General features: G+C 43.3%; 1 protein-coding gene across 2 annotated transcripts in view; it reads left to right on the top strand.

The window, feature by feature from the left end:
• Nucleotides 1-11,028: 11,028 nt before the first annotated feature.
• Nucleotides 11,029-13,778, top strand: part of BCL2 (BCL2 apoptosis regulator) — a gene marked incomplete at both ends in the record, with an annotated part of 179,201 nt that continues 176,451 nt past the window's right edge. For both annotated transcript variants that reach the window (XM_079717573.1, XM_079717574.1), the window contains one exon: nt 11,029-11,595. In XM_079717573.1, the coding sequence (XP_079573699.1) occupies nt 11,029-11,595 (567 nt within the window). The remainder of the gene's footprint in view (nt 11,596-13,778) is intronic.

The raw sequence follows: 13,778 nt of genomic DNA, 5'->3' as shown, positions 1-13,778 counted from the left end.
TTCTTATCCCTTGGAAAAAGACTTTCTAAATAATTTGACCAGCTTGCTGCTAAACGGGACGCAGTGTTTGGCCTGCAGACATTCATGTCTCGCTTTCGAATCTGTGAGATTGGACCAGTGCTCTTCAGAAACCTGGCTGCAAGCAGGGGGATAGACGTTCAACTCCAGAGAATATTATTAATACTATGCAAATTTGGAGCAGGAGACCACTTGATTCTCCGAGGCGGAGAAGTGATGGTAAGGGAATTCATAGCGTGTGAGCAGGGTAAAGGTCAGGATTCCAGAGTGATCACTGAAATTTTTTTTCTATTTATTCTTTTTTTTCCCTGGTAGAGATCAAGTCCAGAAATGTACTCTCCAAGCACTTTTTTAACCTTTCATGAGAGGCAGTTTATGGGTTTCTGGGGCCTTTTTCTTTTCTTTTTTCTTTTTTTCTTTTTAACTTGGTGTATTTTATTCCAGATGCATTTTATACATTGCTGTTGTGTCTGAGTGCATAGTAACGTCCCTCACTTACTCTGTTGCTGGTGGACTCTCGTGGCTTCTCTCTCTTTGATCCCATAAAACTACAAGGGGGATGGGAGAGGGCAATGCAGTGGAACAAAGGAGGTGAATATTTTCCAGTTGGAAAAAATAAGGCTTTCTTGTCTTCTTTAGACTCAAATGCTTAGGGCACTGTTCATTTTTCGTTCACCGGGAAAGGCAGGCTCTAAAATGTTTTCTGAAGAGAAGGCAGATCTTAGAAGCTTAAACGTTTACAATTAATTCAATAGCCATGATGACCTGAAGCTCACCCATTCCATTGTAGTGTCTTGTTCTTCCCATATCTTCCTTTCCAATTTAGCTTATACTGCTATAATATTTTTGTAAAAAAAAAAAGAGAAGACCAGTTTTTTTTGACTTGACTTTTTAAATTAATTAATGAATTTATTAAAGCAAATGAAAAAATTAGAAAGCGTGACCTTTGTCTCCTCGTAGCATATATGTAGCTTTAAAGAAAGGCTGATGATAGCATGTTTCCGTTTTATTCATTAAGAAAAAACATGTAGGATGACAAGGCCGATGTTGAAGATACTCGTTTTTGAAATGAAATGATTGCCCTGTTCTTTCTGTGACTCTCCCACTGACCCTGAGAACATCCTCTCTGTACCACATGTTAAGAAAGCCCAGCCATCACTCTCACCGTAGAGACCTGGAAATCCTGTTGGTCCCCTGAGTGTTGTTTCGAGATGCCACGCTCCATTGTCCATTGGTTGGATTTCCACAGCAAGTGCCTCTGATGAGTTTTAGCCACTGCTACCTGCTTCGCTCTGTCATTGTATGTGTTCCTCCGACTTGAGGGCAGTCACCTCCATTGTAACGCTGTGTCCCCTCCCCTTTGCATACACAGTAAGTTTATACATTACCATCTTCGAGTTCCTTTTGGTGAGAAAAGACCACTGCTTTTGAAGAAGAAACTTTTTTTTATTGTTTTAAAAAAAAACACAAAAGATTGTTTTGTTAACAGTACAAAACAATACAATTCTACAAAAGATTAAAGACCTAAAAATTATTGCAAATCTTTTTAGCTTTTGAGTTTTTGAACTCTTGACTTTAAAATGAACTTCATTTTTACAAAGTAGGTTGTCTAATGGCTTTAATCCATGGTGTCTTTTTAAAAGACATGAGAATGGCACATTTTCAAACACTGACAAAGACAGAAGAAATTACTATTTAATATATAAGTTGCTTGGAATGACTTCATTGCAGTTTATGGGAGTGGTTTGAACCCATAATGGTTTCATGAATCTTTCAGCCTTAGAGAGCCATCATCTGCAAAGTTGAGTCATATCGGGCAGCCTCTAAAAGGGAGTAAAGGCTGTGTTTTTCTAATTTACGGATACAAATTAATAGCTGGGTGCTTCTCAATTGTATTCTTTTCTCATAAATGTTTCTTGAATGTTGGTACCTTCTACTGAAGGTCTATATTAAAATCTAGTCCCAGGTGATGCCTCATTTAATAAAATTAACTATTTTGCAATAGTTATTTCAATATACATTTCTCAAGGTATCCTCAGAGAGAGCACTGTGACTCCAGGTCATCTACTGCCTGAACAAATTTGCAATCCCCTGTTCCACGGTGGGGAGATATCCCCAAGCCAAATGAAGCTCAGGCATGAGAGCAGATTTGTGGAGGTTATGGTATCAGGGAATGGGCTTCTTTGTCATAGATGGCAAAGGTCTACATTCTTGTAACCAAAAAGCTTTGAAAACTGAGGTGTTCCTTTTTTTCTTCCTAAATTTGGTGCCATAATTCATTTGATAGCAAAACCTGACTTGAACTGACTTGAGATTATTATAGTTTTTATTTATGCCACTCCATGGACTGTTCATTAATTTTGTCCGAAGAAATACCAATGGGTTTGACTTACAGGGATTGCCCCAGACTCTGTGGAGATGTTTTGTAATATCCAGTATATGCCTCATATTACCTTTTTAAATGCAAAAAAAAAATGATGAATTCTGAAACACATCTGGCCTGAAGGGTTTTGGGTGAGGGATTGTAGACACTTAAGCAGCATCACATGATCTGGTTTCATCCAAAACATGAAAATATTACAAGGCAAATTCTATTTTTTATCTTTTTTGGCTCAATTCTTTTACAGCCTTTTTAAATACTGACTTGCTTTTTTGCTCAGGGGAAGAAGAGAAAGCCTGAGTCAGATTGTTAGGGAAACTACTGGCTTTTTTTTTTTTTTTTAAGGATTGCATTGATTCAACACTTTCTATTGTACCCAGAAGTGGATATGTCTTACTTGTGGCAGAAGAAGTTCAATCATAATTCTGTTGAAATGTGGGTTCTTTCTGTGTGAGACATAGGTTATTATGTGCGTTTCAGTTCCAAGTGTCTGCCTCTGCTAGGTTGGGGTGTACTGTTTTATTATAATGTATTTGTGAGTATATTTATTTTAAAATGCTTAATGTAATTCAGCCTTAGAAATTCCAAAATATGTTCAAGGACCCTCTATCATTGAAAAAGGTGTAAAAACAATTCTCATTTATTTTTACAAAAACAAAGTCAAGAGAGTTGTTCTTTATATTTTAAAATTTAATTTTCACACCTGAAAGGAGAAGAAATTTAAAATGCTGTTAGTGGTGGCCCCTTTATATGAACACATATATGTTTAATTATGTCTCTATTTGGATCTGTTAAGCCATATATTGTTGACTCTTAGAAGTGAAAATTTGAGAGACCATTTCTAATATTTAGATGACAAGAGCATTTTGATCATAGTTGCTTAGATGCAAAGAATTGTATGTCTTTGTCTTTCTAGAAGAAGTCAATACCATAATTTTTTTCTTACTGAGTTGTATCATCAACAGATTTAATTTTATTACATCATATTCCAATTTAAACGTGTCTTAACTCACTTGAGGACACTTAAAAGATTCACACTTTTTGACATAAAATGTTTTGAATCTTTCTCATTTCCTTATCTTCTTAGTGACTCAGCTTTGGGAAAATACCTACTAACCATAACCTTCCATATTCTGGACTAAATCTTGTTTAATTCAGACCAGTGATGGCAGATTTGGTATTTTGAAGAGGAGGTAATTAGCTATTATATTTTACACTTGCTTGATGTGACAACTCTAAAGACATTTTTAAACTGATAAGAGTGCATATGGCTATTTTGATATATATTAGAACCTGTGTTTGCTACTTTAGAAGCTTTTGTGGCAGAATTGTAACCTGATTTTCATATCTTGTATTTCTGAATCACAACAAGAAATAAATGGGGAACACGCTTTACAGATTCAAAAACTTCTTTTTTAGAAATGTCCATTTTTTTAAAGAGATGTTTAAACAAAACACAAACCTCTTTCATAATGTTATCCTAACCTTGCATCTTAAACACTTGACAAGGCTTGATTTATATCACTTTTTTAGGAAGTAATATTTTCACGGTAAGTATTTCATATTCTGGGCCCTTGTTTCAAATATGTTCAGTGTTTGTTTGACTCCAGTGTGGGATATATGAGTAAAAGAGTAAGAAATGTGGAATTTAAGAAAATTTCTTAAGTAATTATGTTTCATACACAAATAAATTGATTTCCCATACTTTAAACCTTCATATTCCAGCAATGAAATATCTCCTAGACTCTTGAAGGGCATAGACGAGAGATACGGGAAAGGACACGCCTTAATATTTATTTCTCCGTCCTTAAATAGAAAAATTTTGGTCACATTGAGAAGAGATGCTTTGGATGTCTTGATTGGCAAACTTAACCTTTCTTTAAATTTGAGCAACTTATATGTGTAAATGGCATGGGATATCACTTCTATAATTTTTTATGTTTGGACGTTTAAAAAGAAAAACATTTCCTGACTTCTGTTCCACTCTTGATTTTATACACCCCATTTTTCCTCCTTCAGCATGTATTTATTGAGTGCCTGTGACGAGCTCGGTATCCAGGCGCCAGGGATATGACTTTGCATAAACAATCTGTCCCTCCCTCGTGGCGATTACATTTCTTGTTTATTTCCCTCCCCCCTTCTACATCCCTCTGAAGGCTCTTACAAGTCTTATGAGAGGAAGGGGAACCACTCCCCATTCCTTTCTTCAGGCCTCTGAATTTTATGCCACAACTATTTTAATGCCAGGCACTATTCTAAGCTGAGAATGCACAAAGGCAAATATGGTCCCTGCCCTCAAATAGTTTATAATCTAGGGAGAAAAACACATGTCAGAAATTACATGGTGATCCAACAATAGCTATGATTAAGGTATCAAAACATTTGAAAACGTAACCCGTGCTAGTCACTGTTGTGAGTGCTTTGCATTTAACTCATTTAAATCATCCACTAACCCTACCAGTGGTACCTTTATATCCCCATGTTATAAATGAGGGCACAGGCACAGAGCGGGTATAAGTAACTAGGTCAAGGTTGCAACTGCAAAGCGATGAAGCCAGGATCCACACCAGTTTTCTGGCTTTGAAGCTCCTAGCCTGCATACGAAACCTCTTCTAATGGCATAAGTGGAATCCTAGGACTGCCCAGGATAGTCGGGGATGACTTCTCAGGGGAGAAAGTTGTTGAGGTAAACCTTGAGGAATGAATATGAATTTGCCACAGGAAAGTCGGGTTCCTTTCAGGGAGATGAGCAGATGTGCAAAGGCAAAAGACATGCGAGATCTTGGCGTATTCCAGAAAGCACATAGAGGTGATGTAGCTACAAGAAGGGAAAGTGGAAGGATTGGGTGGGTGTCCAGGGGGTAGGCTTGGGCCACATCATCCCATGCGCAGGAGTTGAGATTTCGGCCTCTGAAGAGCTTTGAGCAGAAATAGGAAATGGCAAGGTTTAGAAAGATCATGGTTCCCTTTGAAATTCAGGTGTTGCTCAGCCCTTGCGCCTTGGAATAAACATTTCTCATTACTTTGGAAAAAAACGTATTAAGATAGAAGATAAACATATTGATATGGGTTGAATTGTGTGTCCTCAAAAGATGTTGATGTCCTAATCCCTAGTACCTGTGGATGTGACCTTATTTGGGAATGGGGTCTTCATAGATATAACCAAGTCAAGATGAGGTTATTAGGGTCCTAATCCAATGTGACTGGTGACCTCATAAAAATAGGAGAAAACAGAGACACAGGGAGAATGCCACGGGAGGACAGTGGTACAGAGTGAAGCAGCTGCAAGCCAAATATTGCCAGCCCCCAACGAAAGCTAGAAAGAGGTAAGGAAAGATTTTCCCCTAGAGCCTTCAGAGGGAGCATGGCCCTACTGACACCTTGATTTTGAACTTTGAGCTTCCAGAACTGTGGGAGAATAAATTTCTGCTTTAAGCCACCCAGTTTGTGGTACTTTGTTACTGCAGCTGTAGATAACAAACATATTAACCTTGATTTTTCTAAATGTGTTCATCAACAGTTAATGTGTGGGAGATACTGTGCTCTGTGCTAAAGAGTATAAGAGAATAAACATTAGTTATTGAACATAAGAATGTATATTCTTTGCCTGTTTCCCCTCAATGCTATGGTGTTTCATGTCAATCCAACAAGAGCAGTAAACATTTGAAATGTAGAAGACAAGTTCCTAATCTCAGTTGATTCACTTTAAATGCCAAGTCATTAATTTGAAAGGAAAAAATTGCCACGAGTGAGTTTATTGTGTTTTCCTTTGTAAACCAAACGTAAACGTTATTTGCTGGCTGTTAAACTTGTGCAACAGAATGACTTACCTGCACTTCGTTGCTTGGTTTCAAAAGTTGTTGCTTAATGATTCCAAACATTTTTTTGAGGCTTAGGACCCACCAAAACTTAGCCAGGTGGGTTTTTCAGTTAAACCAAGGCTTGCTGGTTTAGATTTGGTAAAAGAGTTTCCTGATGAGGACAAGGATGGTTTGAGAGCACACAGTGGATTACTTGGATGTGATCACACTTACAGAAGAGGGGCTCTGGAGCATAAATGAGGAACAGTATTACTGTTAGTATTACTAGTAACTAATACTAATAGGGAATTAGTATTATAATAATAACATTATTATATAATGTTTGCCAACAACCTGTGTAAACTGTCTTAAAGCATATGGCCCTATTTAGCATAAGAGTTTGTAGTATATAAGATACTTATGTCAATTATATCTCAATAAAGTTGGAAACAATAATGTAGAAGATACTTGAAATTGGAAGTTAGTGTTTTGGACTGCTTATCTAGGCCTGTGAGATGTTATTTTTTAAGCAGTTCCTTTTTCTTTTATGCAGGCTATCTGCTTGTTTTTACTCTGCCTAGTCAGTTCATTTTGTTGATGGATTTATTTTTACGTCACTTTGCCTAAATGGTTTGGGGTCATGTTTTATATTTTTAACTCTTTCATCTTACCTATTAGTTGTCAGTTCCCTCTTAGTAAACACTGTCTTTCTATCCTTGTTTTAAATAAAAATTTTAATAGTTGGGAAAATTTGATATATACCTATATTAAATATTAGTATTTATGTTCAGATTAGAATAATGTCCTTTTTGAATTTCATAAACTTTGGGAAGATTTATATTGGTGATGGATGAAGAGAACTTTCTGAATGATACTGTTAAACATCAACCAGTAGGTGGCAAAAACTGGCAATAAAAAGCTTTTTGTTTGGCAGATTGGAGAATAAAGAAGGGAAACACAGGCCTTTCAGACTCTTGGTACAATCTCCATTCCCTGCATCTTGTTCTTTTCTCTTCCCGGTGCCACCCTACTGCTAGAAGCCAGCCAGACAAAACCAGGAAAAGGACCATCCATTGGCTCTAAGTGGAAGACGTCTTGGGAAGTGAAAAGCCCACAGTGCCTACATTTTGAAGGTTATCGGAAGGTCTCTAGATTCGCATCTAGGACTCCAGACAGACCGGTTCTCCCTCCACTAGCTCACCAATACTCACAGACAAATAGTTAAGTCACACACCTCCAAGGAATACTCGTCCTTACATTTTGGGTGGAATCTAATAAGCATGCAATCTGAATGGAGGAACGGTTTCACTCTTTTGATTGAAAGAGTATCCAGAACATTCCTAGGGAATATATAGCCTTAGTCAAGGAATAATGCAGACCTGTCTGGAGAATGTTTGGTTATGGTCAAGATGCCACTTAAGTGTGGAGGAATCTGTAAAGTGAGGCTCTGTGGAGTAAAGGAGAAAAAAAGGCAGCTTTCCTTTTTCTGGGAATGGGATATCTGTTTCCTTCTGGTCTCCCTCTTTGCAGAAGTACAGTCTTTTTTCCAGCTCTGGCTTCTCATTTCCTCACTGACATGCTGGGTCTGAAGCGCTAAGGCTTTCAATTCCTCTTAAGTAATTTTGGGGGGTTAGGACAAGGTTCTGAGAAGATCCCTAAACCATGATGTGTGGCCTTAACACGGGCTTCTGCTATTCTGTGAAAACATATATCCAGGTCAGTCTATACCCAGTGTCTCTCTCCAGGCCAGCACACCTCCCTGCCACGGCCATGGATAAAAGGGGACTTTGTTACAGCAGTTGGAAGGCAAGAAGGACCACCTTCCTTCATTCCCTCTTGCCTGGATAAGACATTTGTACCAGGCACCCATTCCTATATGCAAGAGGTTGGCATGTTGGCCGATTGTATTTGATAAAATGAAGAAATGAAAATAATTTGCCGTGCTTATTTTGCCACAGAATGAATGCTTTGATTTTAGACTAGGAATGAGACAAAATATAGTGTGAGAACATATTTGTACACATGGCAGTACTCACTTGTCATGTTTCTATGACCTCAACAGGCCAGTGTCCCTATATGTTTGTACTTGAGTCCTATTAGGTAAGCTGCCGTGCTAATTTTTTCCTGACACTTTATTTGTCAAAGACTCTCAGAGATAAAAATAAACACATGCAACTTGTTTGCCCTATGTGCTTTTCTCCTGGGAGCTATTCATCCTGGTGAATTTTTTTTTAAAAAATGGGTACATATGTGTGTGTAATATATAGGTTTGTGTATGTATAGATAACTCGAGAAGGTGCAGACATCTAAGATTGGCTGCTAGGCGACCGCGGAGGCCTTTAGAAACCCACCCACCCTGGTTGGGGGGCTGCGGGCCTGAAAGTTGCCCTGTAGCCCCCCGTGGCGTCCAGCCCTCACCCAGTGCCGAAATTGTTAGGGGCAGAGGAAAAACATTTACTTAACCACTCGAAAGCCCTTGGTATCCCTCACTAATCCCTTGGCCGCGCCACTGAGAGCTCTGTGTGGCCTCGGTCACGGATGGTGTCTCCGGAGTGTATGTTGTGCGTGGACACCTAGGAAGCAGCTTGCAAGTAAACACGATGCTTGGGGCTTCCCTCGCGGATGAACGTGCAGCGTCGCCTCTCTTGATGGGAGGGCAGCGCTGAGGCCCCTGGTAACACGATGTGTGGACACACACACACACACACACACACACACACACACACACACACGCACACCGCGCGCGCGCACGGCTAGAAACGGTCGAAGCCCCTGGTAACACGATGTGTGGACGCGGACACACACACACCCACACACACACACACCCGCGCGCGCACGGCTAGGAAGGGTCGAAGCGATTCCCGGCGCTCTTCCAGCGCTTGTTTTGTCGGCGTCCCCCCCAGCTCCTGGCCCCGGCAGCCGCCCGACCGGCCGCGTGCGGCTCCCCGGGCGCCCCCGGCCCCTCGCGGGCCCCGGAGACTCCGAGCGCGCGCCGGGCCCGCCGCAGGCCCGACGAGGCCCCTGGCACACCCACCGCGCCGCGGCCGCGCGGGAGGCCTGCGCCGCCCGCGCCACCCACCGGCCGGGCCCAGCGGGCGGGCGCAGCGGGCGGGGGCCGTCCCGGGCGCTCCCTCCCCGGCCGCGGGCCTGCGCGCCATGAGTTCCCGGCGGGGCGCGCCACTCCCGGGCCGGCCGCGGCTCCTTTAACCCGGCAAGGGGAGTGGGGCGGAGGGCGCGGAGGGGGCGGAGGGGGCGGCGGGGCGGCTCCGAGGAGGGCTCTTTCTTTCTTCTTTTTTTGAATGAACCGTGTGACGTACGTACAGGAAACCAGTCGGTTCGAGAGGAGAATGAAGAGGCCAGGCCCCCCCGCGCCGCGCCCGCCCCCTTCCTCCTCGCTCCCGCCCCCGCCCCCGCCCCCGCCCGCCGCGCTCCCGCCCGCCGCTCTCGGTTTCCCCGCCGAGCCGCCGCCGCCGCCGCAGCCGCCAGCGAAGGTGCCGGGCGCCGGGCCCTCCCCGCCGGCGCGGCCGTCATCGCCCGGAGCGGGTGCGCGGCGGGAGCGCGGGGGAGGCGGGCGCCGCCAGCGCCGCCGCGCAGGACAGGAGGAGGAGAAAGGGTGCGCAGCCCGGAGGCGGGGTGCGCCGGTGGGGTGCAGCGGAAGAGGGGGTCCAGGGGGGAGAACTTCGTAGCAGTCATCCTTTTTAGGAAAAGAGGGAAAAAATAAAGCCCTCCCCCACCACGTCCTTCTCCCCAGCCCTCGCCGCACCACACACAGCGCGGGCTTCTCGCGCTCGGCACCGGCGGGCCGGGCGCGTCCAGCCTTCATTTATCAAGCAGCTTTTCGGAAAATTCATTCGCTGTTCGGAGTTTAATCAGAGGAGGATTCCTGCCCCCGTCCCCGGCTCGTCCACCGGCCCCCGGTCCCTGTCTCTCTCCCGTGGAGGCGTGAAGCGGTCCCTCGGACAGAGATCCATGTCTGTGCCCGCGCGTGTGTGTGCGCGTGTAAATTGCCGAGAGGGGGAAAATCACAGGACTTCTGCAAATACTGGACTGAAAATTGTAATTCATCTGCCGCCGCCGCTGCCTTTCTTTGCTCGTGCTCTTGAGATCTCCGGTTGGGATTCCTACGGATTGACATTTCTGTGAAGAAGTCTGGGAATCAAACTGGAAATTCTCCTAATTTTTACACCCTCCGCCCCCAACTCCTGATTCATTTGGAAGTTTCACAGCAGCTATCACTGGAGAGTTCTGAAGATTGATGGAATCTTTGCCTTATGCATTTGTTTTCACAGAAAAGGAAACTTGACAGAGGATCATGCTGTCCTGAAAAAATACAAGTAAGTTCTTTGCACAGGAAATGGGTTTCATGTAACTTTCAATGGAAACAGTTGAGATTTTAACTTTAAGTGCATTCGAGTAAGTTTAATTGCCAGGCAGTTTATTATATTCTTTTCAGCTGTGTAACTTGTAGTGTGTGTGCCCTGCTTTCACCCACCTGTATAAAGGGAAATGCACCTGATTTTGACTGATTAGTCTTTTTAACCTTTCAGCATCACGGAGGAAGTAGACTGATATTAACAATAATTAATAATGTGCCTCATGAAATAAAGATCCGAACGGAATTTAAATAAAAATTTCCTGCATCTCATGCCAAGAGGGAAACACCAGAATCAAGTGTTCCGCGTGACTGAAGACACCCCCTCATCCAAGAATGCGAAGCGCATCCAATAAAATAGCTGGATTATAACTATTCTTCTCTCGTGCGGGGCCGTGGCGCGGGAAGCGGGGGCGAGAGGTGCTGTTGGTACCCGGCTGCTTTTCCGTGGGGGAAGGATGGCGCACGCTGGGAGAACAGGGTATGATAACCGGGAGATAGTGATGAAGTACATCCACTATAAACTGTCGCAGAGGGGCTACGAGTGGGATGCCGGAGACGCGGGCGCCGCGTCCCCGGGGGCCGCCCCCGCGCCGGGCATCTTCTCCTCCCAGCCTGGGCGCACCCCAGCGCCATCCAGGACCTCCCCGCCGCCGCCCCAGACCGCCCCCGCCGCCCCCGCCGGGGGGCCTGCGCTCAGCCCCGTGCCACCTGTGGTCCACCTGACCCTGCGCCAGGCCGGTGATGACTTCTCTCGTCGCTACCGCCGCGACTTCGCCGAGATGTCCAGCCAGCTGCACCTGACGCCCTTCACCGCGAGGGGACGCTTTGCCACGGTGGTGGAGGAGCTCTTCAGGGATGGGGTGAACTGGGGCAGGATTGTGGCCTTCTTTGAGTTCGGCGGGGTCATGTGTGTGGAGAGCGTCAACCGGGAGATGTCCCCCCTGGTGGACAACATCGCCCTGTGGATGACTGAGTACCTGAACCGACACCTGCACACCTGGATCCAGGATAACGGAGGCTGGGTAGGTGCATGTTTGATTGAATGTGAGTCTGGGCTGGACCTCTCGGGTCTGAGATGCGGAGGTTGGAGTCTGGGTGGGCTACTGGGCCAAGGGAGACCGATGAGCCAATGAAATAAAATCAGGGTTGTGGCTTCCCTCCCTCTTTCCCTGTACAGAGGTCTCCCTGCCAACCCAACTGTGATCATTGCTTCCCGGCAAAATTGTTTCCCTTGCTTGCCAGCCATTGAGGTTCAAAGATCCAGCCTTTGGTGTTCAGTAGGATATTGGGGTAAATGGCATCCCTTCAGGGTTTCTCAAACTGGGGGTCCAAGGATCCCCCTCATCACGGTACCTGGCCTGAGTAGCCTGTTGAAATGGGACATTTCAGGGACGACTCATAAACTAGATGCCAGGCTGGGTCCCGGCAATCCGCATCAGAAATAAGCTCCCCTGGGGGTTTCTTCTTGGTACTAAAATTTGAGAACCATCCAGTTGGAAGAACAGACTCCCCCAGAGGACCAAGGTCATGCCTTTTCTGACTCACTTGGTAAGATCTACCCAAAGAGGAAAACCAGTGTAGCCCCTTTCCCTAGAACACCTGGATGTTTGTAAAGAGGTAAGCTGTGACAGAATTTGCATTGGCTGCGTCCCTTGTGTTCTATTTCTATAACCTGTGTGTGATTTTGAGGTTTACTGGAATTTTAGTATCTTCTACTTTTCACCACCTAGAATCCACGTGATTTGGTGGTCCCCTCTGCTGGCAAAACTTGCATCTAGAGTATCTATATAAAGTGTAGAAGAATTGATTCGTAGCTGTGGATTCTTGTGCTCTGACTTTAGCTGAAGTGATTGATGCCTATATTTTTGAAGAACATCTGTGAACTGTTTTTTTTTTTTTCTGGTACTGTTGTGCTAGATAGAGCCTCTATCATGTCACCGTAAAGTTCTTTTTGTGTGTGTGGTTCTTTGGGGGGAGGGGTACAGATCCTAAGACTGAAGAAGTGTAATTGACATCTACACTTTATATCTGAAGTGATTAATTTGTGAAAAAGTGAAAGAGGAATAATTCTTGTCTTTTAATCTGAAGAACTGTCTTTGAAAAAGGATGCAATTCAGTGCTTCCTTTCACAGTCTCTAGGGAGAATTACTAATGTTACTATTTTATAGGACCTAACAGGAGCAAAAAGCTTAGAAGTCACTACAGGTGGATTCGATTTCAAGAAGCACATTACATATTTTACTACAGTTTACAAAGTGTGCTAATGGTAAGGGGCCAAAAAGAGAAAAGGCCAAGAAAAGTAGATGACTGACATGAACATCTGATCCTACTTGACCAAAGTTGACAAAATATTGATGCCACTGTTCAGTGTTTAAAAGTAAAACATCCCCATTTAATCTCTAAAATTTAAATGCTTTTTGTGAATTGTTTGTTTTTCGAAATCTCATATTATCAGATCTTTAGTAATTCTGGAAGAATTCAGTGAAGTGTGTAAAGAATATTTTTGTTAAATGTTTGGTTAAGTAGGTTGTTTTATTTTTAACCACCATAACCAAAGAGATAGGGACTTCCAGACGCCAAAAGGATCATTTTAAGACCAAAGTAGAACTAATATAACAGTTTGACTATTACATATTTTTGTGAAAAAAATTTAAAAAATTTTCTTTCTAGTTGAAAGAAATCCATGGTGGTAACTGTCATGTGTCAAGTAATTTAATAAAAAGATGGGAAATGGAGGCATATGTTTATGATAGAAATTAAGATATAATCTTGATCTTTATTGTCGAGTTGTGGTATATTAACATCTCATACAGTTGAATTTTCTTTTTAAGTGAAGGCTCACCTTTTCCTCCTTTCAAAATAGAGTTTTCTTAGTAGAGCCTATCTTTGTGGTCAACAGGTATCTGAGGTTGATAAATGTAGAGGCTACATTTTATGATGCCAAACCACAATGACGTACCGTAGAACATGATAAACTTTTTTTGGACAAAACCTCTTATAGTAAAAATAAATCATATAGAAGCACAAATAGCTGATGGTAAAATGTGTAGCTTTCAGGGCAACATATAGATGGATGACTAAACAGGAAAGCAGAGGACTTTGGCAAAAAAAAAAGTATATATCAGGAAACGCAATCATAAATGGACACTTTGGAATAATAAAAGTGGTAGTACTTGAGAGCCTGATGTACTTATCCTTTCAAAGG

This window comes from Hyperoodon ampullatus, assembly GCF_949752795.1.
Source record: "Hyperoodon ampullatus genome assembly, chromosome: 13".
Lineage (NCBI taxonomy): Eukaryota > Metazoa > Chordata > Mammalia > Artiodactyla > Ziphiidae > Hyperoodon > Hyperoodon ampullatus.
The sequence above is the reverse complement of the archived record's forward strand: the minus strand, read 5'-3'. Positions and strand labels throughout refer to the sequence as shown.